At 52.5% G+C, this 21,945-nt stretch overlaps 1 protein-coding gene across 1 annotated transcript; it reads right to left on the bottom strand.

Moving 5' to 3' along the window:
• Window positions 1-1,193: 1,193 nt before the first annotated feature.
• Window positions 1,194-19,190, bottom strand: DVL3 (dishevelled segment polarity protein 3). The gene is made up of 16 exons (XM_024244549.3): window positions 18,756-19,190; window positions 11,084-11,153; window positions 10,423-10,544; window positions 10,210-10,319; window positions 9,880-10,015; window positions 9,608-9,701; window positions 9,323-9,392; window positions 8,546-8,685; window positions 8,290-8,366; window positions 8,139-8,206; window positions 7,838-7,987; window positions 7,105-7,236; window positions 6,751-6,918; window positions 4,587-4,802; window positions 4,079-4,489; window positions 1,194-3,244 (listed from the first exon to the last, which is right to left on the bottom strand). Exons 1-16 carry the CDS (start codon window positions 18,914-18,916, stop codon window positions 3,213-3,215), a joined length of 2,157 nt encoding a protein of 718 aa, XP_024100317.2. The 5' UTR covers window positions 18,917-19,190; the 3' UTR covers window positions 1,194-3,212.
• Window positions 19,191-21,945: the final 2,755 nt, after the last annotated feature.

The raw sequence follows: 21,945 nt of genomic DNA, 5'->3' as shown, positions 1-21,945 counted from the left end.
CCGCCCCGCCCCGGCCCCGGCTGCGCGTGCGCGCCGGCGTCTCGCGCCGACTACAAATCCCGTCAGGCCTCGCGGCCTCCTTGCTTGCAATTTGAAGCTCTCTAGGTTTAGCAAAACTACAACTACCGACTGCCTTCGAGAAACCGCCCCCGCCTCCGGAAGGGGTTGGCGTGGCCTTAGTCGGCCCTACGAGAAATACACATTCCAGCACACACCGCTCCACCCGCCTCATTTTTTTTTTTTTCCGCTGAGCGCTCTGGGAATTGTAGTCCCTGCACTTCCTCCTGTTCCTATTTGTGTTTTGGAGAGCTTTGGGATATTAATGCCATTTGTAGAAGCACATCTGTTAAGCCTTGGATTGCTGTAGGCCTTTTCTGTCTCCAGAGTCCCAGGACTGGCTGTCCTCACTCTACACACAAATAAATACAACTGGGCAGTAGAAGTGTTTGTGCTGAATTTACTGCTTTCTAACACTACCTCTGATTCTTCCAAGCTCTTCTCATATATTTGTTCCGGACATGAGCTTTTTCCAAGGGATCAAGACCCAAGGAGAGGAGCGGGGAGGAAGGAGGCGACTACTTGGAAGAAACTAAACCTTTTCACAAATAAGTCCATGACTGTACACTCTTCCTGGAGGTCAGCTACAGCTTTTCATGAACGAGCCGATGTTCTCCTTAGCTATACCTATGCGACTGTGTATGTCTTCTAAAGACGTTCGAAGAGTTGAATTTAGTTTGACATGGGATTTGAAATCCCCTCTTTGATAAACAATCTTTACATCCAAGCTGAGGAAACAGACCCAACCCTCAAACATGAAAGGCCTGCTTGGTTCTTGCAGAGTCTGAAGAAAATCTGTTGGCTCTTCTCTTTCTGTAGGCAGAGATAAACTGCTGCCTTCCTTGGGCAGGACTACGCCTGTCATGGGAGGAAGGAAGGGCAAGAAAGGACAGATCTGGTTGCAAATGTTACAGTCCTTCCCAGCCTCCGGCCAGAAGCCACGATGTGGCAGGATGAAGATCTGACCTCTCTCAAATCATAGTCACGGCTTGAAGTCATTAAGTGACTGAACACAGGCACTTCTAATTTTTGAACCAGAAAGCAAGGCTTCACTCTTACCTTTGCAAAAGCTTTATCTTCCAAAAATACCCTTAACTGCTACCAATTTAGAGTAAATAATAATAATGATAAAATAATAATAATAGCTACCATTTATTGAGCACCTACTCTACTGTGTGCCAGGCACTGTGCTAGGCACTTTTCGTACAATATCTAATTTAAATCCTCACAACAACCCTGTGAGGTAGGTATTATTATCATCATTTTACATACGAGGGAACTGAGGCTCAGAGAGGTTAAATAACTCTATCACACAACCGAAAATAGTAGAGCTGGAATTCAAACCCAAAACCACCTGACTCCAAATCCCATGCTCCAGTGAATTAAAGTAGAGAGAGAGGGGAGAGGGAGGGCCAAATTCAAGACAGAGTGTTGGAGTGAAATGGATATGATATGCTGATGAGTTAAGATATGGGAAGAAGGGATGTAAGCTCATAAATGTTTCTAGCTGGTGAGCCTATGTAGATTGTGATGAAGGTAACCAGGATAGGAATTCAGGAGGAACATACTTGGTTGGGCAGATGAGTTGAGTCTATATGGAACTGTCCATAGAGATGTCCAGTAGGTAATACCAATACAGATCTAAAGTCTGGGGGAAGTTGGGGTTGGAGCTATGTATTTGGGAATCACCAGCATATCAGCAGCAGTTGAGGACATCAGGATGAATGACTCCATTTTGGGAGTAAATAGAAAGGAAAGAGAAGTGAATCAAAGATGGAATGATGGAAGCACTGATACTGACAGGCATGAGCAATCGTGGAGAAACTCTCAAGAGAGTCAGACAAGACAGAGTCAGAGAGAGAAATACATGAAACAGCCCTGTAGTGGTGGCTAGAAGCCATGGACTGGGTTGGGAACAATTCTAGAGCTCCCAGAAGGCAGGCAAGACTGAGTCACACTTCCAACAAAGCCCTCTGCACACCAAAACCCCAGGAAGTATTGTTTTTCTTTGTTAGTTTGCTTTTGAGACAGAATTTCACTCTGTCACCCAGGCTGGGGTGCGATCTCAACTCACTGCAACCTCCGCTTGCTTCTTGGATTCAAGCGATTCTTGTGCCTCAGCCTCCTGAGTAGCTGAGATTACACGCAGGTGCCAAAACACCCATCTAATTTTTGTATTTTTAGTAGAGACAGGGTTTTGCTATGTTGGCCAGGCTGGTCTCGAACTCCTGACCTCAAGTGATCCACCTGCCTCAGCCTCCCAAAGTGCTAGGATTACAGACGTGAGCCACCGCACCTGTCCAAGGAAGTATTATTAATTGAAATAAATGCCAAAATGTCCCTACCTTGGTTTACCCCAAAACCTGGAGCTAAGGACTTCATCTCACTTTTGACACCCCAGCCCCCAAAATATGGAAGTCCAGAAGAGCCAGGAGAATTTATAGCAGAGGCTTAAAGAGAAAGTCATGATTTGTTTAAAGTGGAGAATAAGGTGAAAAATAAAACCTGGTACTCCGTCTGGAAGTCCTGGAAGTCTCCTTGCCCAACCTCAACTGGCCTGTGGGCTTCTGTGTCCTTGCTCTGGGGTGCCATGGTGAATGTGAAAACAGGGGAGGTTGTGTGTGGGGGTGGGAATGGCCTGTCGGTCGCAGGGCGAGTCCTTTGCTGAGACCAGCCTGAGACCCAGCTTACGGGCTTTATCCAGGTGAGAAAATGCTGGGGACATGTATGCGAGGTTTAAGGTCTACCAGGAAGGGGAGAAGGGTGTCAGGGGACCAGCCCCACAACCTAGGAGAGGATTAGGAGGGTCCAGCCCTTTGGGCAGGGACCAGCCCTGAGGCTTAAGTGAACTTGCATAGGCACCTGTGCGTGCATCTCTGTGCATGTATGCATACATGAGTGAGAGAGAAAGATAAAGAGAGCTAAAGAGGTCCCCCTCCCCCCGCCGCAGGCTGCCACATGTGATGCGATCTGATTCTCTCTGGAAAGGAGGAGAGTCTCTCATGCATGGGTGAAGCTGGGCCCTCCCCAGAAGCCTAGTGACTCATTATGTTAACGTGTGGGTGTGGGGGCTGGACATCCTCGGGAAGCCCTGAGGGGCTGCTGAAGCAGGGTTCCTGGTCTCCTCGGAGGCTGGGCCTCCCCTCGCTGGGGCCTCACAGAAAGTCAAACAGCCCGAAATTCTTGGCTGCTCCAGGCCCAGGGAAAATTGGGGGAGGAAAAAAGAAAGAAAAGAAATGTTTCAGGCCTGGAGGTGAGATGAGCCTGCTGGTTAGTGGGGTTAGGGGTCTGAAGGAACCAGCACGCAGGGCAGGCATGGGGCAGGGGTAGAGCAGAGATGCTCCCTGGAAGCCACCAGCTGCTCAGGCAACTGAGGGGGCCCTCTGGGCCTCTGATCTAGGCACAGGCAGGGATGGCATGGATGGCTATTGGAGGCGACTACAGCTTTAGGTTGCAGGACTGAGGCAGCAGGCAGTGGGATGGTTAGTAGGGGCAGATGAAGCAAATATATTTTGGTTTCAGTAATGTGGGGTAAAGTCAAGAGGTTTGCATACATGCCTGATGGGGTGGGGTTAATAGAGGGATGATGTAGCTGAATAAATGGTGAAAGGGAGCTAAAGGGGAAACCAGAGAATGAGGGAGTGAGCATGCCACCAAGGTCATTGCTGGGGTCAACTCCCAAAAGGGGGGTTGCAGAGGGGAGTAAGGGGTAGCACCAAGTCTGGTCCCAGAGACAAAACGGGTCCTGGGAAGTCCTGCGCAGGGGTTAGTGGGCAGAGGAAACGAACTGGGGCCAGAGGCAGGTTAGGGGGCTGCAGAGCCAATCGGTAGGTGCACCCCACCCTCGCAGCACCCTGCGAGCAGTTAGCGCACCTGGATTTAGTTCCGTTTATTTCCCTTTCAGGTACCAGACAAAGTAAAAAAGACGGACGGATGGAGAGAGGAACGCAGCCGGCTGGGGTGGGATCAGAATGGAGGTGGGGGAGGGGCCCTGCTCACATCACATCCACAAAGAACTCACTGGGGTTTCCCATGGCCATGCGGAAGGACTGTCTGCTGGCGGTCAGTTCCGGGGGCACTGAGGCCAGGTCGCGGCCCGGAGGGGCTCCTGGGGGCCCCATGGCCGCGGGCGGCGGGGGCATCATCAGCATGGGGGGGCCGTAGAGAGGGGGCACTCCGGGAGGGCCGTAGCTCGCGTGTGTGTGGTGGCTGCGAAGGCTGCTGGCCAGGGAATGGTGGCTGCGGTGACTGTGCTCGCTGGCCGCCGGCCCTGAGCGCTCGCTGGGCGCCCGCTCCCGCGGCCCCCGCAGGCTGCTGCGTGTGGTGTGGTCCGATTCGCTGCCGCTGCCCCCGGACTTGGAGTCCCCGGCCTTCGGGTCCTTCTCCTTCCTCCGATCGCTGCCGCTACGGTTGGAGCCACTGCTCCGACTGCCTGTAGGAGGCAAACAGGGTCGGCGTGGGGCAGGCCGAGCGGGCGGGGGAAGCCTGGGGCCCACCTATAGCCTTCCTCCACGGCCCCTCTACCTTACCTTCGCTGTGCTGACTGCTGGCGCTGCCCCCGCCGTAGCTGTAGCCCAGCTCCGGGAAGCCCGGGTGCGGGTTGTAGGGGTGCGGGGGTGGCGGGTACTGGTATGGGAAAGCCATGGGCCAAGGGGCGGCCCCCGGGTGCGGCAAAGGGGCCAGTGTGTCCTGGTCAGAGGCGCCACTGGAGCCGTCGTGATCGTGGAGAGCCAGGTTGGCCATGTCTGTGAAGGGGAGGGCCGGATGGAGCTAGGTCTTTCCGGAGAGAGGTCCCTAGCCTAGGTCAGGTGGGCTCTGGATGACAGAGACCGTGGTAGTTTCTGGCTAGAATAGAGGAGGCACAGCCCAGAGAGCTCCCCGCCTCTGCAGACCCCCTTTGCCACCACCAGAGCCAGCCCCGGGGAGACCCTCCTCAGGAAAACCCTGAGTCATCATTCTAGGTTCTCAGCCAAAGCTGTACCTCCCAATCCCTTGAAGGCCCTTGCCAAGCTTTTGCACTTTCTCTGCTGGCCTCAGTGGGCTAGAAGCGGCAAAACTCTTTGAGAGGGAGTCTCGCTCTGTGGCCAAGGCTGGAGTGCAGTGGTGCAGTTTCAGCTCCCTGCAACCTCCTCCTCCCTGGTTCAAGCGATTCTCCTGCCTCAGCCTCCTGACAGGGTTGCACCACCACGCCTGCCTCATTTTTTTTTTTTTTTTTTGTATGTTTAGTAGAGACAGGGTTTTGCCACGTTGGCCAGGCTGGTCTCCAACTCCTAACCTCAGGTGATCTGCCCGCCTCAGCCTCCCAAAAGGCTGGGATTACAGGCGTGAGCCACGGCGCCCGGCCTGCAAAACTCTTATGTGGCCATTTTCTCTTCTGTTCACTCAGCTGGTGCAAGGTTGGAGAATTTGGAAGGCTGAAATACCAGACAGCCACCAGATATGTCGCACCTGAAGTTCATGAGGCACAATAGCGAACACTACCTTCAGCTCAGCCTAAACTAATCAGAACAGAAGCTAAGAGTAGCTTACTTTCTCCTTACCTTCTCAGATAAGGTCATTAATTAGGAGCAAGGAGCAGTTTGGGAAATTTAGGTAAAATTTTACCCACCCCTTCACCTAGAACTAAATACCCACTAAAAGCCTAGAATGAGTGGCACAGGGCCTTCCAGAGATTCCCTATATAGAAGGTACTTGGCCCTGATTACACTTTCCCGGTGCTGCTGGGGAGGGTGAGTAGGGTGGGAACGGGCCAGAAGGAAAGAACAACTTAGGTGCCTCCCCCACTGCTCTCCACCCCGTTCCCGGCCAGGCCTAGCTCTTCATAGCACTGTCTCACTCCATCAACATTACTCATCTCACGATCCTGGCGCCCCCAGGGAAATTATACATTCCTTAAGGGCAAGGCTGCTCCCACCAATGTTGGAACTACCTTGGGAGAATATAAGGGGCCACCAGGACTGAATACCTGCCTGGGACACCCTCTGCTCACACACTATTGGTACCAGGTCCCAGAGCTCCAAGAAAGCTACAATTGCCCTTGAGGCCACTGGCCCTATTAAGATGAGACATTCCTCCCAGCCCTAAGGAGAGCCAGCCCAGCCTTCCAGGAGAGAAGTCAGGAGACAGGGCTCTGAGGCTGCCTGTGGAGCCTGCAGCCAAGCCATCAACCTGCCAAGAGGCCAGCAGCCAGCATGGGGAGTGGTGGTGGAGGAAAGCAGTGGTCTGTCAGCTGTTGCCCAGAGCTGGTGGTGATGTGAGCCTCCAGGCTGTTGTTTTGAGGGAATGACTGTGTGCTCCTCGGGGCTACCTAGGCCTCCAGTTCTTCACTTTAAGCCTGCAACACCCCTAGCTGAGACCTTGACCAGTGAGAAGGAAAAAGCCTGTTCTGGCAGTATCCTCCTGAGCTGGGCCTCTGGGAGGTTGTGAATATTGAGTAAGATGATGCTTTAGGAACAGCCAACATGGTACCAGGCAGAGCAGGCACTTAGAAAATGCCAGGCCCAAGAGGGAGATGTGGGCCAGGTGAAGAGGCTAAACTGGACTCTTCTTCCACCATAGAACTCTCAGGCCTTGAGCTGGGCCCCTGGCTCTGCTGTTCCCCAGTTTGGGTTCCCCAGAGTCTGCTGCCACTTCCCTGGCTACCTCCCCACTCCCAGCCAGGAGACAGGGCAAGAAGATGAGGGAGGCACATACTGCCGCAGAGGTCGCCGAAGATGTAGTAGCACTGCTCGGAGAAGGTGATCTTGTTGACGGTATGGCGGATGAAGCCAGCTTTCAGCAGGTTGCTGGCATACTTGCGGGCCTCCCTCCGGTCCGTGAAGCCTTCCACATTGTGGTACAGCCAGTCCACCACATCTGAGCCTGGGGACAAGGCTGCCAGTTGATGGGGAGGCCCATCTGACTTGGACTCATCTGGCCTCACAGAAGCTATGAGGCTGGGGCTGGCTCCAGATCAAAGGAAGGGTCCAAGGGAAGTCCTGGGCCCTCCGGCCTGCCCTGCCCCATCACTCCCCACCCACCCTGCATCCCACCATGGGGCTCTCTCACCGATGAAAGCATTAGGGATGGTAATCTTGAGCCACATGCGGTCACGGACCTCCAACCCTGATTCAGGGGAGGCCATGGCTTTTACGATGGCAGCCATGTCACTGTGGATGGACAAGTGGAAGTCGTCTAGGCCTGGGGGTGGGAGGCAGAAGGGTGAGGCAGAAAGCAGCTTTGGAGTTAGGTAAACAAGAGCCTGCATTCTAGCTCTACCACCTAGTAATTATGGGACCAATGCTGGGAAAATGACTGATTTCTTGGACACTCAGTTTCCCCTTCTGTAAAAAATGGGGATTTTTAATATCTACAAGGCTATTTGAATAAAGGATTAAATAATGTAAATGCAGGTGCTTGGCACAGTGTACGATGTGCATGTGATGATAATCGAAATGGCTGCCGTTTACTGAATGCTTACTTTACACCACACATCGCAATGGTGCTTCACTTATATCCTCTCATTAAACCCACAGGAACCTGGTAAAGTTTATATCGTGAGTCCCATTTTGTAAGAGGAAACTGAGGCGCCCTGGGTGCTCATACAAGTTCAGAAGCAAACACTGTTTAGTGAGGGTTGGAGTGCCCGCTGTGGGGGAGTTGCAGTGTGGGGTTGCTGGAATGAGCCGAGCCCCATCTCCGGTCCTCTCTGATGCTCAAGCAAGAGTCTCCACATGGACCCTCATCAGTCCCCCCACCTGGCCCTGTCTGCTGGGCCCAGGAGACAGGGTTGGACACTCACGCTCTGTGTCAGGGATGGAACTGGTGATGGAGGAGCTGGTGGAGGTGATGGTGCTCAGGGAGGGGCTCATGCCGTATGCAGGGAAGGTGCCGGTCATGGCTGCAGTGTGGGAGACCCAGGCTGCAGGGTCAATGGGCCGGATGGGCTCGCCTGCAGGGAGGATGAGGAGTCATGGGCTACCCACCCCGCCCACTGCTGGGCCCAACAGGATAGGTGTGGGATTCTGGGTGAGAGAAGAAAGGAGAGACAGTGCTCATGTATGTAAGCACCAGCTTTAGGACTGAGTCTCCCATCCACTTACTCCTGGGCAATGTGAAGCAACCACGTGGACTTGGGTCCCAGCACTTGGCTACAGTCAGGGTGATGGGCCTGAAAACAAGGGTGTCCTAGTGAAGGCAGGATGTGTACAGGCCGGACCAAGCCCCTTGCCCAGTGCCCCATTCCATCCATACCCCGGTTTGTGCACAATCTCCCGCAGTACCCGGACTGCATCGTCATTACTCATGTTCTCAAAGTTGATCTCGTTTACCTGGGAAAGGACCAGGAGTGGGATAAACAGCTGTGTTGGGGAGGATGAAAAGGGAACTCAACTTGGTAGGTCAGGGAGTCTTCCCCCAACCACGAAGGGCCTCAGAAGGAGCAGGGTACAGATGGTAGGACACCTCCCTGCTCTCTATCCACATCACCGCCTAGGATGGGCACTGATACCTGTAACAGCATATCTCCTGGCTCGATGCGTCCATCAGCAGCCACGGCCCCACCCTTCATGATAGAGCCAATGTAGATGCCGCCGTCACCACGCTCGTTGCTTTGGCCCACAATGGAGATGCCCAAGAAGTTATATTTTTCTATAGAGAGTAATTTAAGACCTTAAGGGGGAGCAAGGTTCCTACCCGCATTCCCAGCCCATTAGAAAATGGAAAGGGACAGGAACTGAACTGACATTTACTGATCCTGAATCAGGCACTGCACTCAGCATGCTCAAACATGCTTCCACAGAATCCTTGCTGGCTATAAGGTAGGGACTCAGTCCCATTTTACAGAGCAGGCAACTGAGGTTCAGTGAACTTGGAAGATGACTTTTCTAAGCCAGTAAGTGGCAGAGCCAGGAATTAAACTCAGATTTAAGTCCCATAGTTGGGCTCCTTTTACTATATCCGGCTGTCTCACAAAGAGAGTACCTAGGGCAGAAATCAGAGAGCAAGGATGCAATGGCTGAGAGATGTGAAGGAGTGGGCACTCAGAAATCACTTCCTCCAGGAAGCCTTCCCTGATGCCCTTTTCTGCTTCCGCAGCTCTCTGTGCTTATCTCTGTCATAGCCCTGATGGTGAGATACTAAAATGATCAGTTTATGTATCAGCTGATGTTTACGAAAGAGAGCTCCTTGAGGGCAGGGAACATATTCTACACTCTCTGAACTCCTCAAGTCTGCCCAGTGTCTGGCACATAGCAGGTGCTTGAGAGTGCTGTTTCCTCAGACTCACCCATGTTGAGAGTGACCGTGATGATGTTGAGTGACATGGTGGAGTCCGTGATGCTGCTGAAGGATGAAGACTGGAATAGACAAAGGCCCTGAGCAGCAGGTGGAGGTGGCAGGAATTCACTCCCACCTGACTCCTCCTCAAGGTGAGTCCCCGGTGCTGCCCCCAGCCCCAAGGTTCTAAACACTGCACTAAGGGGATGGGATCTAAGGAAGAACAAGCCTTGGCCCTGCCTAGGAAGGGCTCACAATCTGCCTCCACCCATCCCTAGCCTTCCAGACCCCATACCCGCTCAATCCGAGAAACCTTCTGCTTCCGCCGCCGCCGCTTGTGTCTTCTCATCAGGCGTGAGGCGCTGCTCTGTTCTGTGGAGCTGCTGAACCTGTGGGGCCCACAGTCGTTCCCCACCAGGCTGGCCCAGCCCTGCCCCCATGAGAGGCACTGCAGGGCCTGGGTCCCCAACACAAAGCCCATAAGCCTCCCAGGGGCCCCGCATCCTCAGGGTTTAGGGCTCCTCCAGGGTCACCTGCCCCACAATACCCACGAAACTCAAGCCCCACCTGCTGGTGGAGTCATCCTCATCTGAGTCAAAGAAGCTGGTGGTCTCCAGCTCGCTGCTCATAAGGGTGGATGAGCTATCATAACCCCCTGGTTCTCGCCGCCGTTCCCCCTTCGCAGTTCCATTTAGCCGGGTTGCTGCAGGGGATGGAAGCAGTTGGGTTTACACAGTGCCCAGTGCAGGGATGAAGGAGGGAGAGAGGCAAGCCAGGGGCTGCACTGGCACCAGGCATATCCTGAGCTCGGGAAGTAGGGCAAGGAGGTGGGTAGCTGGGTGGAAACTGTGGGGAGGGTGTGAGGTGCGGACAGTGTCCGTGTTCAGGAAGATATACCATGCTCTGGGCCATCCCTCCGGCGTGGCCGTTCTCGCTGGGCAGACACCAAAGAGTCCGTCTCTGTGTCATTGTCCAGGTTCTCCTGGCTGCCCCCACCAGCATGAGGGCTGCAGGGAAGAGACTTGATGGGGGAGGGGGCAGGCTGGGGGCTCCCTCCCCCAGCCCTGGGCTGAACTGATGCGGCCCTCCCCACCCTCAGGTCACACTCACTGGAAGGATGGGGGTCGGGAGTCCCCAATGCCTCCCGTGCGCTCCATAGGTGGTGGCAGCTCCGATGGGTTGTCAGCACAGAAGGGGGCTGGGTCTGGGTGTGAGCCTTCAGCTGACACCAGCTGAAAGGGAGAAACTGAGTGAGTAGTATGTTACAGGAGCATCAAGGAGAAGGGGATAGTTGGCTTCCGGCAAGGCATGAAGGCCTAAGAGGAAGGAAGCAGGAAATATCGAGGGAGAAAAGACAGGGCTGTGCAAGGGTGGCTGAGATGAACAGTGGCCCCTCTGCCACTTCCTGCTATTGATGGGGTTGTTGGAAGGCATGGGGTGGTGAAGTGGAGTGGGGACAAAGAACAAGGCTCAGTGGTCTAAGGCAGAGATGAGCAGGTGGCAGAAGGAAACCTGAGGCAAGTGTCTGAAAGGCATAGGAAACGTTACTGTCTCCACTGTGTGTTTCTGTCTCTCCCTCTTCCCCCTTCCCACCAATTTCTCACTTTTCATCAAGGTTACAGAATCTGGGGTGAGAAGCAGTTCATTTGCAAAACTAAAGAAAGATTCAGATACTGAAGCTTAAAACCACCAGCTACAATCTCAGTGATGCCTTTCCCTCATCCAGCCCAGCACAGGGATGCAGGTGGATGGAAGGCTGAGGGCTCCTTACCCAGGACACCACCCGGCCATTGAAGCATGGTAGCTTGGCATTGTCATCCGAGATCTCCTCCTTCACCACTCTGCAGAGAAAGGGGGATGTCACAGAGAACCTTCTACGGTGCAAATGGAGGATCCTCAAATCCCAACTCTCAGGGGCTCCTCCATCCTAAACTGGGAATCAAACCACCAGCACAAGACTGTTCAAATGAAATCAGAGGTTGGGGAGACCCAGGTACAGCTCTTTGGCACCACCAGGAAGACACCAGCCATGCCTAGGCCAGATGCCTTCCTGGGGCATCCTCTCAGTCATCAGGTGATTGCAAATTACAACTGACACATCACTGTACCCCATGCCACTCCCTAAAATCTCTAGAGTGCTCTACCCATCCCCAACATGACTCTCCTGGGCTAGACTTTCTCTTTCCCTCTGATCCCTAATTGGAAAAGAGCATACAATTATAACTGTCCTTCCTTTCTTAAGTGGTAATCCTAACATTGTTGTGGGAGGTATGGACAAAGAATTTAAGAAAATTAGAAAAGAGAAGGGGAGGCCAGGCGCGATAGCTCATGCCTGTAATCCCTGTGAGAGGCTGAGGCAGGTGGATCGCCCTGAGGTCAGGAGTTCGAGACCAGCCTGGCTAACATGGCAAAACCCTGTCTCTACTAAAAATACAAAAATTAGCCAGGCATGGTGGTGTGCACCTGTAATCCCAGCTACTTGGGAGGCTAAGGCAGGTGAATCGCTTGAACCCGGCAGGTGGAGGTTGCACTGAGCTGAGATCGTGCCACTGTGCTCCAGCCTGGGCAACAGAGTGAGACTCCGTGTCAAAACAAAAACAGAAAAAAGAAAAAAGAAAAAGAAAAATAGAAGGGGAGAAGGCATTTACTGAACATTTTCCACATGCCATTATGATAATTAACAGTAACAATTGCTCTTTCTCACGCTGGTAATCTCAGCACTTTGGGAGGCTGAGGCAGGAGGATCGCTTGAGGCCAGGAGTTTTGAGACCTGCCTGGTCAACATAGCGAGGTGCCGGCTCTACAAAACAAAACAAATACAAAAATTAGCCGAGTGTGGTAGCGTGTGCCTGTGGTCCCAGCTACTTGGAAGGCTGAGGTGGGACGATCGCTTGAGCCTAGGAGTTCAAGGCTGCAGTGAGCTACGATTGTGCCACTTCACTCCAGCCTGGGCGACAGAGCAAGACCCTGTCTCAAAAAAAAAAAAAAAAAATTGCTGTCATTTATTGAGCATAAATGAGTATTATGGGCCAAGCACTATGCTAAACACTTTACTTATATAATTTCATTTAATACAACAATGCTATAAGGCAGCAGGTACAATGGGGAAACTAGGCTCAATAGGTTCAGTAATTCTCCTAAACTGCTGAAATTTGAATCCTGGTCAGCCTGACTCTAACATCTGCATTCTTACCATTACACCACCTTATCTTCCTATAGTTAGAACCTATAATCTTCACATCAGCCTCAGTGGGCAGACTATGATCTTCATTTCATGAATAAGGAAACTGAGATGTATTCAGTTAACTTGTCCAAGGTCACAGGACTAGTAGATGTCAGAGCTGGAATTTCACCCCAGGCTTGTCTGACTCCAAAATCCATACTCTTTCCACTGTATTTCACATTCTTTCCTATATAATAACAGAGGTAACGTGGGTCTATGTGGAGAGTGGGTGCTGGAGGACAATGATGTGAGGCATGAAGGGTGTGGAATGTGGTCACGGGGCATGTAGTTTGGCCTGGGGAATGTGGTGAGGCAAGAAGTCAGGCAGTAACTACAGTTTGGGGCTGGGAAGGGGAGTGGAAAAGTTTGAGGACCCTCAGACTGTCAAATATGCCAGGAGTACAGAGATGGGAAGACGTGACCAAGGGTAAGATGACGCATGCCGGGAGCTCTGAGCAGAGAGGGAAGACAGCAAGGAGGAGGTTGGGAAGTTCAGTCCCCACTTGTTCTTTAGGGTTTTTTTTTTTTTTGAGACGGAGTCTCACTTTGTCACCCAGGCTGGAGTCCAGTGGTGCAATCTCAGCCCACTGCAACCTCCACCTCCCGGGTTCAAGTGATTCTCCTGCCGCAGCCTCCCGAGTAGCTGGGATTACAGGTGCCCGCCACCACGCCCGACTAATTTTTATATTTTTAGTAGAGATAGGGTTTCACCATGTTGGCCAGGGTGGTCTTGAACTCCTGAACCCAGGTGATCCGCCCACCTCGGCCTCCCCAAGTGCTGGGATTACAGGCATGAGCCGCCATGCCTGGCCCTCCTTGTTCTTAGAGCAGCTTCTGCCCAGAGCCGGGAATGTGCTTGGCTCCCTTGTGATGCTCACATTTTTGGACTCACAGCCAAGTTCACAGGCCAAGCCTGCCCTCCCCACTCCCATCCAGCTCTGGCTCCTCCATCATTCCCAACACCACAGCGACCCTTGGAAAGCAGCCCAAATCATCCTACTGCGGCCCACCATGGCAGAAAGTGTAGAAAGGATAGGCTAGAAAGAAGGGACAGAGAGGTAGCTCAGACCCACCAGCCAGTCTGGCCACAGGTTGGCAGCCCCACAGGGCTCAAAGGAAAAGGGAATATGTGAGCCACATGGCATAGCCTGCTTTGGATAGGGTCTGCCTGTCGGGGGGAAATTGCTGCTGAGTCCCTACCTCCCTGCTCCCCTGGCAGGCCCCACTACACTGCTCCACATTACACGTTTCCTCTCTTTCTGGGGGTCATCGACAGGCCACCAAGGCTCTGCTGACTCAAAACAATCAGCTGATCTTCAGCAGCTTTGGGGAACCTCAGACAGGCCTGACTCTCCCACCATGGAGCTGAATGGCTGGGGTTTACATAGCACTTACACACACACACACACACACACACACACACACACACACACACACACACACACACACACACACACACACACACACACACACACACACACACACACATTCACACACACACACACACACACACACACACACACACACACACACACATTCACACCCCAAATGGAGTCAAACAAATATTGGCTCAAATTCCAATTGTACCACTTACTGGCCCTCTTATGTTAGAGAAGTTTCTTAATTTCTCCAAGCCTTTATCTCATCCTGGTAAATGGGATCCTTAAATGCCTGGCATGATCCAGGCATACAATAAAAGCTAATTATATTGTCAATTTTTAGCAGGATCCACACACTATTTCTAACTACGTATACATTTTTAAGGGCAAAGGAAATAAACCTGTTCATCATTCGTTGTTCATCCAATTAAAATGCTTTGGCTGGCCGGGCGCGGTGGCTCAGGCCTGTAACCCCAGCACTTTGGGAGGCCAAGGCGAGTGGATCACGAGTCAGGAGATCAAGACCATCCTGGCTAATACGGTGAAACCCCATCTCTACTAAAAATACAAAAAAAAAAAATTAGCCAGGCATGGCGGCAGGCGCCTGTAGTCCCAGCTACTTGGGAGGCTGAGGCAGGAGAATGGCGTGGACCCAGGAGGCAGAGCTTGCAGTGAACCGAGATCGTGCCACTGCACTCCAGCCTGGGCGACACAGTGAGACTCCCTCTCAAAAAAACATAAAATAAAATAAAAATAAAATAAAATAAAATGCTTTGGCTGAGGGTCCAGTGGGTTTCAGGTCCTGAGCTTGCTATTGTAGGGATCTCATGAAACATCAGACCCAGAGCCTGCCTTGTTCTCAGAGAGACTATGGTCCAGTGGATAGTTCATGGAAATATACTGCAATCCAGGAAGTGGTTGGAGCCATAGGAGCAGCACATGTGTTCAATGGATAGACATCTGCTGAGTGTTACACAGGTGTCAGGATATAAAGATAAAATAAACCAGGCACAGTGGCTCACACCTGTAATCCCAGCACTTTGGGAGGCCAAGGTGGGTGGATCACTTGAGGTCAAGAGTTCGTGACTAGCCTGGCTAACGTAGGAAAACCCCATCTCTATTTAAAATACAAAAATTAGCCAGGTGTGGTGGCATACACCAGTAGTCCCAGCTATTTGTGAGGCTGAAGCAGGAGAATCGTTTGAACCTGGGAGGCAGAGGTTGCAGTGAACCAAGGTCACACCACTGTACCCTGGTGCCTGGGTGACAAAGCCAGGCTCCATCTCAAAAAAAAAAAAGGATAAAATAAGAGATAGAGTGCCATGACAGTTCTCAGGGAAAAGCTCAACCCAGAAGACAGGAGAATTTGAACCTGGACGAGACAGGGGAAGAAGAGTCTGCAGGTGGAAGGCCCAGAGGGAGGACAGTGCAGCAGGGAGCCACACAGTTAATGACCTGATTGCCATGCTGCCCTCTCTCACAGCTCAAGGCCAGACTAGCAGTAGGTACCTTACTTCTATGAACCATCCACCATGCCCTCAGTGCTGAAAATGTTTATCCTTCCTCCATTTCTCAAATAACTTAAGATGGCAGGCCAAGCGCGGTGGCTCATCACCTGTAATCCCAGCACTTGGGGAGGCCGAGGTGGGTGGATTGCTTGAGGTCAGGAGTTCCAGACCAGCCTGGCCAACATGGCAAAACCCCATCTCTACCAAAAATACTAAAATTAGCCGGGCATGGTGGCTCATGCCTGTAATCCCCCCTACTTGGGAGGCTGAGGCAGGAGAATCACCTGAACCCGGGAGGCGAAGGGTGCAGTGAGCCGAGATTGCGCCACTGCACTCCAGCCTGGGTGACAAGAGCGAAACTCCTCAAAAAAAAGAAAAAAATTTTAAAAGATGGCTGGGCCTACCCTGAGCTTGACAAATACTTTTGGAGACCAGATGGGACTTGAGGAGCCTCACAACCAGCACCTCAAAGGCTGAACCAGGAGTGGAGAAACTGGAGAGACAGCAGCCTTCCTCCTCTGACCCACTTTCCCTTCCGTCAGCTAGGGTCACTGGCCTCCGCCTGACCTTCCTCTTGTGGGGCTCAGAGAAATGGTGGCCTTGTCACCTCTACAGTTTGCCAAGGCTTACCACCTCCCTCGGAGAGGATTCATCAGTAAAATGGTGATAATAATGACACCTAAAATTGTGCGATTAAGGATTCATATTTTTGGATCCAGATTCCTGATGTCAAAGCAAGCTCTGCTCTGCCTCTTATTAGCTCTGTGACCTTGGGCAAGTTACTTAAGCTTTCTGTGCTCTAGTTTCCTTTTTTCTGAAACAGGGTCCCACTCTATTTTCCAGGCTGGAGTACAGTGGCACCGTCACAGCTCACTGCAGCCCCAAACTCCTATGCTCAAGTGATCTTCCTGTCTCAGCCTTCCAAGTTGGGACTACAGGCACAAAGCATCACGCCTGGCTAATTAAAAAAATTTTTTGTAGAGATGGGGTCTTGCTATGTTGCCAAGGCTGGTCTCAGATTCCTGGCCTCAAGCAATCCTCCCACCTCAGCCTACCAAATTGCTGAGATTACAGGTGTGAGCCACCATGCCTGGCAGAGTTTCATTTGTAAACTGGAGATACTATTATGCTATCTATTTCATAAGGCTGTTTCGAAGATTAAGTGAGTGAAGATTTGAAAAGCATTTAGATTAGTCCCTGGCACACTAAGCATAAAAGGCGTGTGTTAAATAAATGAAACATATATATATGCTCTTCAGCTATTAGCCCTCTGTGACAAGACAGCCCTATCAGGTCCCCCGCTCATTTATCCTTCTGGGGATACAAACAGAATCCATCTCCTCCACTTCATTTTTAATACTGTTTTCAACCCTGCTAAAATGGTCCAACTCTGATTTTGGTTCAAGTACCACTGATGTTTGCAAGATGGCTTCAGGTGGCACACAGATTAACACTGCTTAGTTCATTCGTTAAATATTTATGTTAAACATATTTTAGAAAGAAATATAAACAGAAAAGTCAGACCTATGGTTTCATATTACTGCTTGGTTCAAGCTAAGAAAAAGAATAAGTGGACTGACAATGGATTTAAAGAAAAATATTAAGTAACACTGACTGGATGTAATGGGGGCCCTCTTAAAACTGCAGTTAGACCTTGGGATTGGGAGAGCAGCCCAGAGTTGCCCAGGCTTAGGAGGCAGGGACCAGGCCCAGTGGGTCTAGAGGTAAGTGCGGGGTGGAGAGACGGCGTCTGGATCTGAGGTGGCCCCAGGGCACTGGACTCTGGCTGATCTTCCCCCATTCCTTATGTGGAGGCAGTAGCTTGATCCCTTCTAACCCTATTCTTCTCTTGCCAGGCCAAAGTATCCACCCCCTCACCCAGACCCCTTCTAGATCCATCCCTCCTCAGAATCTTCCAATTAGAGGTGTCTGTCTCTGGGCTGAAGGCAGACAATCATTATCACACCAGGAGCACCCCATCCCAGGGCAGGAACAACAACAGAAACAATAATAGTTAGAATCTACAAAGCACTGCCCACTGTACAAAGCACTCTCACACACATGATTTCAGGGGCTCATCCAACCCTGAGTTCCAGGGCAGAAGGTGACAGCAAAACATGCCAGGCATTAGACAGAAGGTGCTTGCTTCCTAGTGCTAGGTGGGCCAGGGGCTTGGGAGAGAAGCCAGACAGATGAACACTGGGGAGAAGAATGTCTCCTCTTGGCTGTGGGGCCTCAGCTCCAAAGAGCAGTGCAGGCCTCAGGCTAGGGCTGGAGAGGCAGCCTTCAGGCCTGGAGGGGCCTTCCCCACCGCCTCCAGGCCCAGCGCCCAGTTAGTGAGGCGGCAGGCAAGTGTGGGCGCCTCCCCCTCCCCCAGTCTCCTGGGAGTTGGGGGGGTTCGAGGGGATCAGCCAGGCCCCCCCCCTTCCCAGGCCAGCTGCTTCAGAACCTTCCGGCTCCAACATTCCATCCCCTCTTAAAGGGAAAGTGACTGCTTCCAAACTGTGCCTGTCCAGATCTCTGCAGCTGGGTGGAAGGGAAGACCCCACCAGGGAGGGGAAGATGGAGAACATCAAGAAACTCTTCCTGACTATCCCACCCAGGCCTCAGGCCCTTCCCAACGTCTCCCCACTGGCCACCAACTGGAGGAAAAAAGCCCGAATTGGAGGAAAGATCAGCACCTGGGTCAGTGAGGACTACTCCGCAGGGGTCAGGCTCTCTGTTCCGGTGACAACACCCACAACAGCCCACAAAGGAGAGGGCAGGCAGCTAGATAAACATCAGATCTGCAGATCCCGCTCGCGGCCAGGCGCCCGAGCACCCCCGACACCCCTCCCCCAGCTCAAAGTCCCAGCAGAGCCCTCAGATGCAGCATACTCCAAATATGGCTGGGAGCTGTGCTGCTGAAAAGATGAAGGGGGCGAAGAACAAGGGCCACACGACCCAAGTCTGTGCGGAAAAAGGTGGCTCTGGCTCCTCGGCAGGAGGAGGATGGGGTATTCGGGCTCTGAAACTAGGTGGGGGTGGGGGGGTGTGTCTGTCTCCGTGGGCCACTGGTCTCTGAGGAGGTAAGGGGACCGCACCGGCAGGAACTCATTGCTAGTGGGGAGTTGGACGTCCCCTTAAACAAGGGAGGCCAAGGACCCCCCTTCAGAGGTAATCAGGAGTTGCTAGTGGGGCTGGAGCCAAAGGGCCCCAAATGGGCCGAGTCGCCCCTAGAAGTCAGAGCGGGGCTAGGAGCCGGTGTAGCGAGGGAAGTCGAAACGGACCGCGTCGTCCCTTAGAAGCCAGAGCGGCCGGGGCTCCCGGAGGCGGGGCGGGGGCCATCCTCACCCGAAATCGTCGTCCATAGACTTGAAGAAGAACTTATAGCTGGGTCGCTGCAAAACGCCCTTAAAGTCTGCCAAGGTGACGCGCTCGGCGGGCAGGGGCAGCTTCACAAGGTACGGTGTCTCCTGCCCATCCAAGTGGTAGATGATCTTGGTCTCGCCCATGGCTCCGGCCTCGGGCCCGGCGGCCCGCGCGCGGCCTGCTCGGGCGGCCGGGCCGAGCCTCCCAGACAGCGGCGGCGCGCGGCGCGGCCCAGCGGCTCAACCCAGCTCGGCGGCTGCCGGCGGCGCCAGCTCCCTTGTTCTCCGGCCGCTCCCGGGTCCCAGCGCCGCCCGCCGCCGCCGCGGCCGCCGCTTCCGCTCCCCACTTTCCCCACTGGACTGGTGACCGCGACTCTTCCGGTGGCCGCAGCCCTCCCGGCCCAGGGCTTCGTCCCGGCCCGCTTCCCTCCTCCGGCCCGGCGCGGCCCCGCCCCGGCGCGCCCCGCCCCCGGCCGCCGCGGAGAGGCGCCGGCGTCGCGGCAGATGGCTGGGTTTCCACCCGGCCCCACTGACGTCCCGCCCACCGGCCGGGCCGCGGCGCTCCGGTCCCGGGTCCCTAGAAACGGAAGGGGAGAGTCACCGGGATGGCGGCGTTCCCGGACCCCTGAAGGCCCTGACTCCGGACCCAAGTGGGATCGGCGACTCCTCTGCAGTCCAGGAGGAGTGGAATGCAGGGATTGCTTTGGTCCCCAGAAATGGTCTGGGGAAAGAGGGTGGGTCTGACTCTGGATCCCTGGAGGAGAGTGACCTTAACATGGCCCTTCACTGTTTCTTGAGAAGCACAACTGCTGTCACTGAGTCTACTAAACTGATCTCGAGAGCAGGACAGCATCCAGTTCTGATTCCTCCCTATAACCTTAGCGTCCAGTTGCAAGGTAGTGGTTTAATACATAGGTTGAATGAAGAATAAGTGGGCCCTGGGCGCGGTGGCTCACGCTTCTAATCCCAGCACTTTGGGAGGCCAAGGCGGGTGGATCGCCCGAGGTCGAGAGTTCGAGACCAGCCTGACCAACATGGAGAAACCCTGTCTCTACTAAAAATACAAAAAAATTAGCCTGGCGTGGTGGCGCATGCCTGTAATCTCAGGTACTCGGGAGACTGAGGCAGAAGAATTGCTTGAACCCGGGCGGCGGAGGTTCCGGTGAGCCGAGATGGGTGAGTCGAGATCATGCCTTTGCACTCCAGCCTGGGCAACAAAAGTGAAACTCCATCCCCCCTCCCCCCACCCCCGCCAAAAAAAAAAGGATAAGTGGATGCATGCACGCCTAAGACATTAAGTCTCAAATCAGAACTAGGTATAGCCGGTTCCTCACAGATCTCATCACCCCTTAACTTTTAATTCATTTAATAAATACTGAAAGCGTACTGTATATAAGGCAAATCGCATGAGATATAGCGGTAGCGAGACAGACAAGGCTGCTCTCAGGACCTTCCCTCAGCTGGAGGGAAGCACATAGGCTCGTAAATACATAACTTCAGTGACCACTGCTATGAAGAAGGTAAAAAAAAGTGATGGGATAGTGACAGGGGAAGCCAGGCACAATGGCTCATGCCTGTAAGTCCAGCGTTTTGGGAGGCTGAGGCAGGTGGATCACCTGAGGTTAGGAGTTCAAGACCAGCCTGGCCAAAATGGTGAAACCCTGTCTCTAGTAAAAATACAAAAATTAGCTGGACATGGTGGCGCATGCCTGTAGTCCCAGCTACTTGGGAGACTGAGGCAGGAGAATCGCTTGAACCCGGGAGGTGGAGGTTGCAGTGAGCCGAGATCCCACCACTGCACTCCAGCCTGGGCAACAGAGCGAGACTCCGCCTCAAACAAAAACAAAAACAAAACAACCAAAACAAAACAAAAAAGAGGTTTCTGATTGGTTAGAGAAATCCTCTTCCAGAAAAAAAGACCTAGAAATAGCAAGGATAAAGTGGCTATGAGAGGATCTGGGGTGACAGCCTTCTAGGCAGAGGGCACAGCCAATATACAGGCTCAAGGCAGGAATAAACATGTTACATTTGAGGAATAAGAAGGCCATCATGACTAAAGGAACAGTCCTAGGTGAGGCTGGAAACATAGACCGGCCAGATTACGTACGGCCTTGGATGCTATGGTCTTAAGTATGGGCTCCTTCTACTCCATTTTGTACACTGTTGCCAAATTAACACTAGAATAACAACATCTTTCAGATACCTCTTCTACTCAGAAACCTTTCCACATTCCCCAAAGCCCCCAAATATCCCTATTCAAGGCCCCCCATAATCTAACCTCTACCTACTTTTACAGCCTTTTGTCTCATGTCCTGGCCAAATTTTTGACTCCAGGAAAATGAACCCACTTGCTAGCCCCTGCACACACCTTATGTATATCGTCACTTCATACCCTTTCCTTCACCTTCTTTACATTTTTTATCAAAGTAATATGTTTACAAAGTCAAATAGTATTTAAACAGCTTTTTTTTTTTTTTTTTTTTTTTTTGAGATGGAGTCTCACTCTGTCGCCCAGGGTGGAGTGCAGTGGCGCAATCTCGGCTCACTGCAAGCTCCGCCTCTTGAGTTCACGCCATTCTCCTGCCTCAGCCTCCCGAGCAGCTGGGACCACAGGCGCCTGCCAAATTTTTTGTATTTTTTTTAGTAGAGACGGGGTTTCACTGTGTTAGCCAGGATGGTCTCAATCTGACCTCGTGATCCGCCTGCCTCAGCCTCCCAAAGTGCTGGGACTACAGGCGCCCGCCACCACGCCTGGCTAATTTTTTACATTTGTAGTAGAGATGGGGTTTCACCGTGTTAGCCAGGATGGTCTTGATCTCCTGACCTCACGATCTGCCTGCCTCGGCCTCCTAAAGTGCTGGGATTACAGGTGTGAGCCACCGTGCCTGGCCCTTAAAAAGCTTTTTAACAAAACAGCAATCCTCCTCATTGGTATAGTGGTCAGAAACACAAAACAAAAAACCCCAGCAATTCTTTGTCCTATTTCCCTCCCACTCTTAGTACTTTTTTTTAGCTCATAATACTTGTTCTTGATTTATACATTTTAGACATTGCCTATTGATTTCCAAATTTGATTGATGATTATCTCTCTTCCACCTTACCCCTTCCCTCTTAAAACAGTGAAAGCACACTTTTTGGCTAAGTCAATACAGTACTTAGTAGTGACCTTATTT

The sequence above is a fragment of the Pongo abelii genome, chromosome 2, assembly GCF_028885655.2.
Source record: "Pongo abelii isolate AG06213 chromosome 2, NHGRI_mPonAbe1-v2.0_pri, whole genome shotgun sequence".
NCBI lineage: Eukaryota > Metazoa > Chordata > Mammalia > Primates > Hominidae > Pongo > Pongo abelii.
Note: the sequence above shows the minus strand (reverse complement) of the source record. Positions and strands in the feature narration are given on the sequence as shown.

Coding starts and splice junctions, on each gene's coding strand:
- DVL3 (XM_024244549.3), bottom strand. CDS start 18,916: ATGGGCGAGACCAAGATCATCTACCACTTGGATGGGCAGGAGACACCG. Junction 11,154..18,755: donor TCTATGGACGACGATTTCGG/GTGAGGATGGCC, acceptor CTTTCTCTGCAG/AGTGGTGAAGGAGGAGATCT. Junction 8,367..8,545: donor CAGGAGATATGCTGTTACAG/GTATCAGTGCCC, acceptor GTCCTTTCCCAG/GTAAACGAGATCAACTTTGA.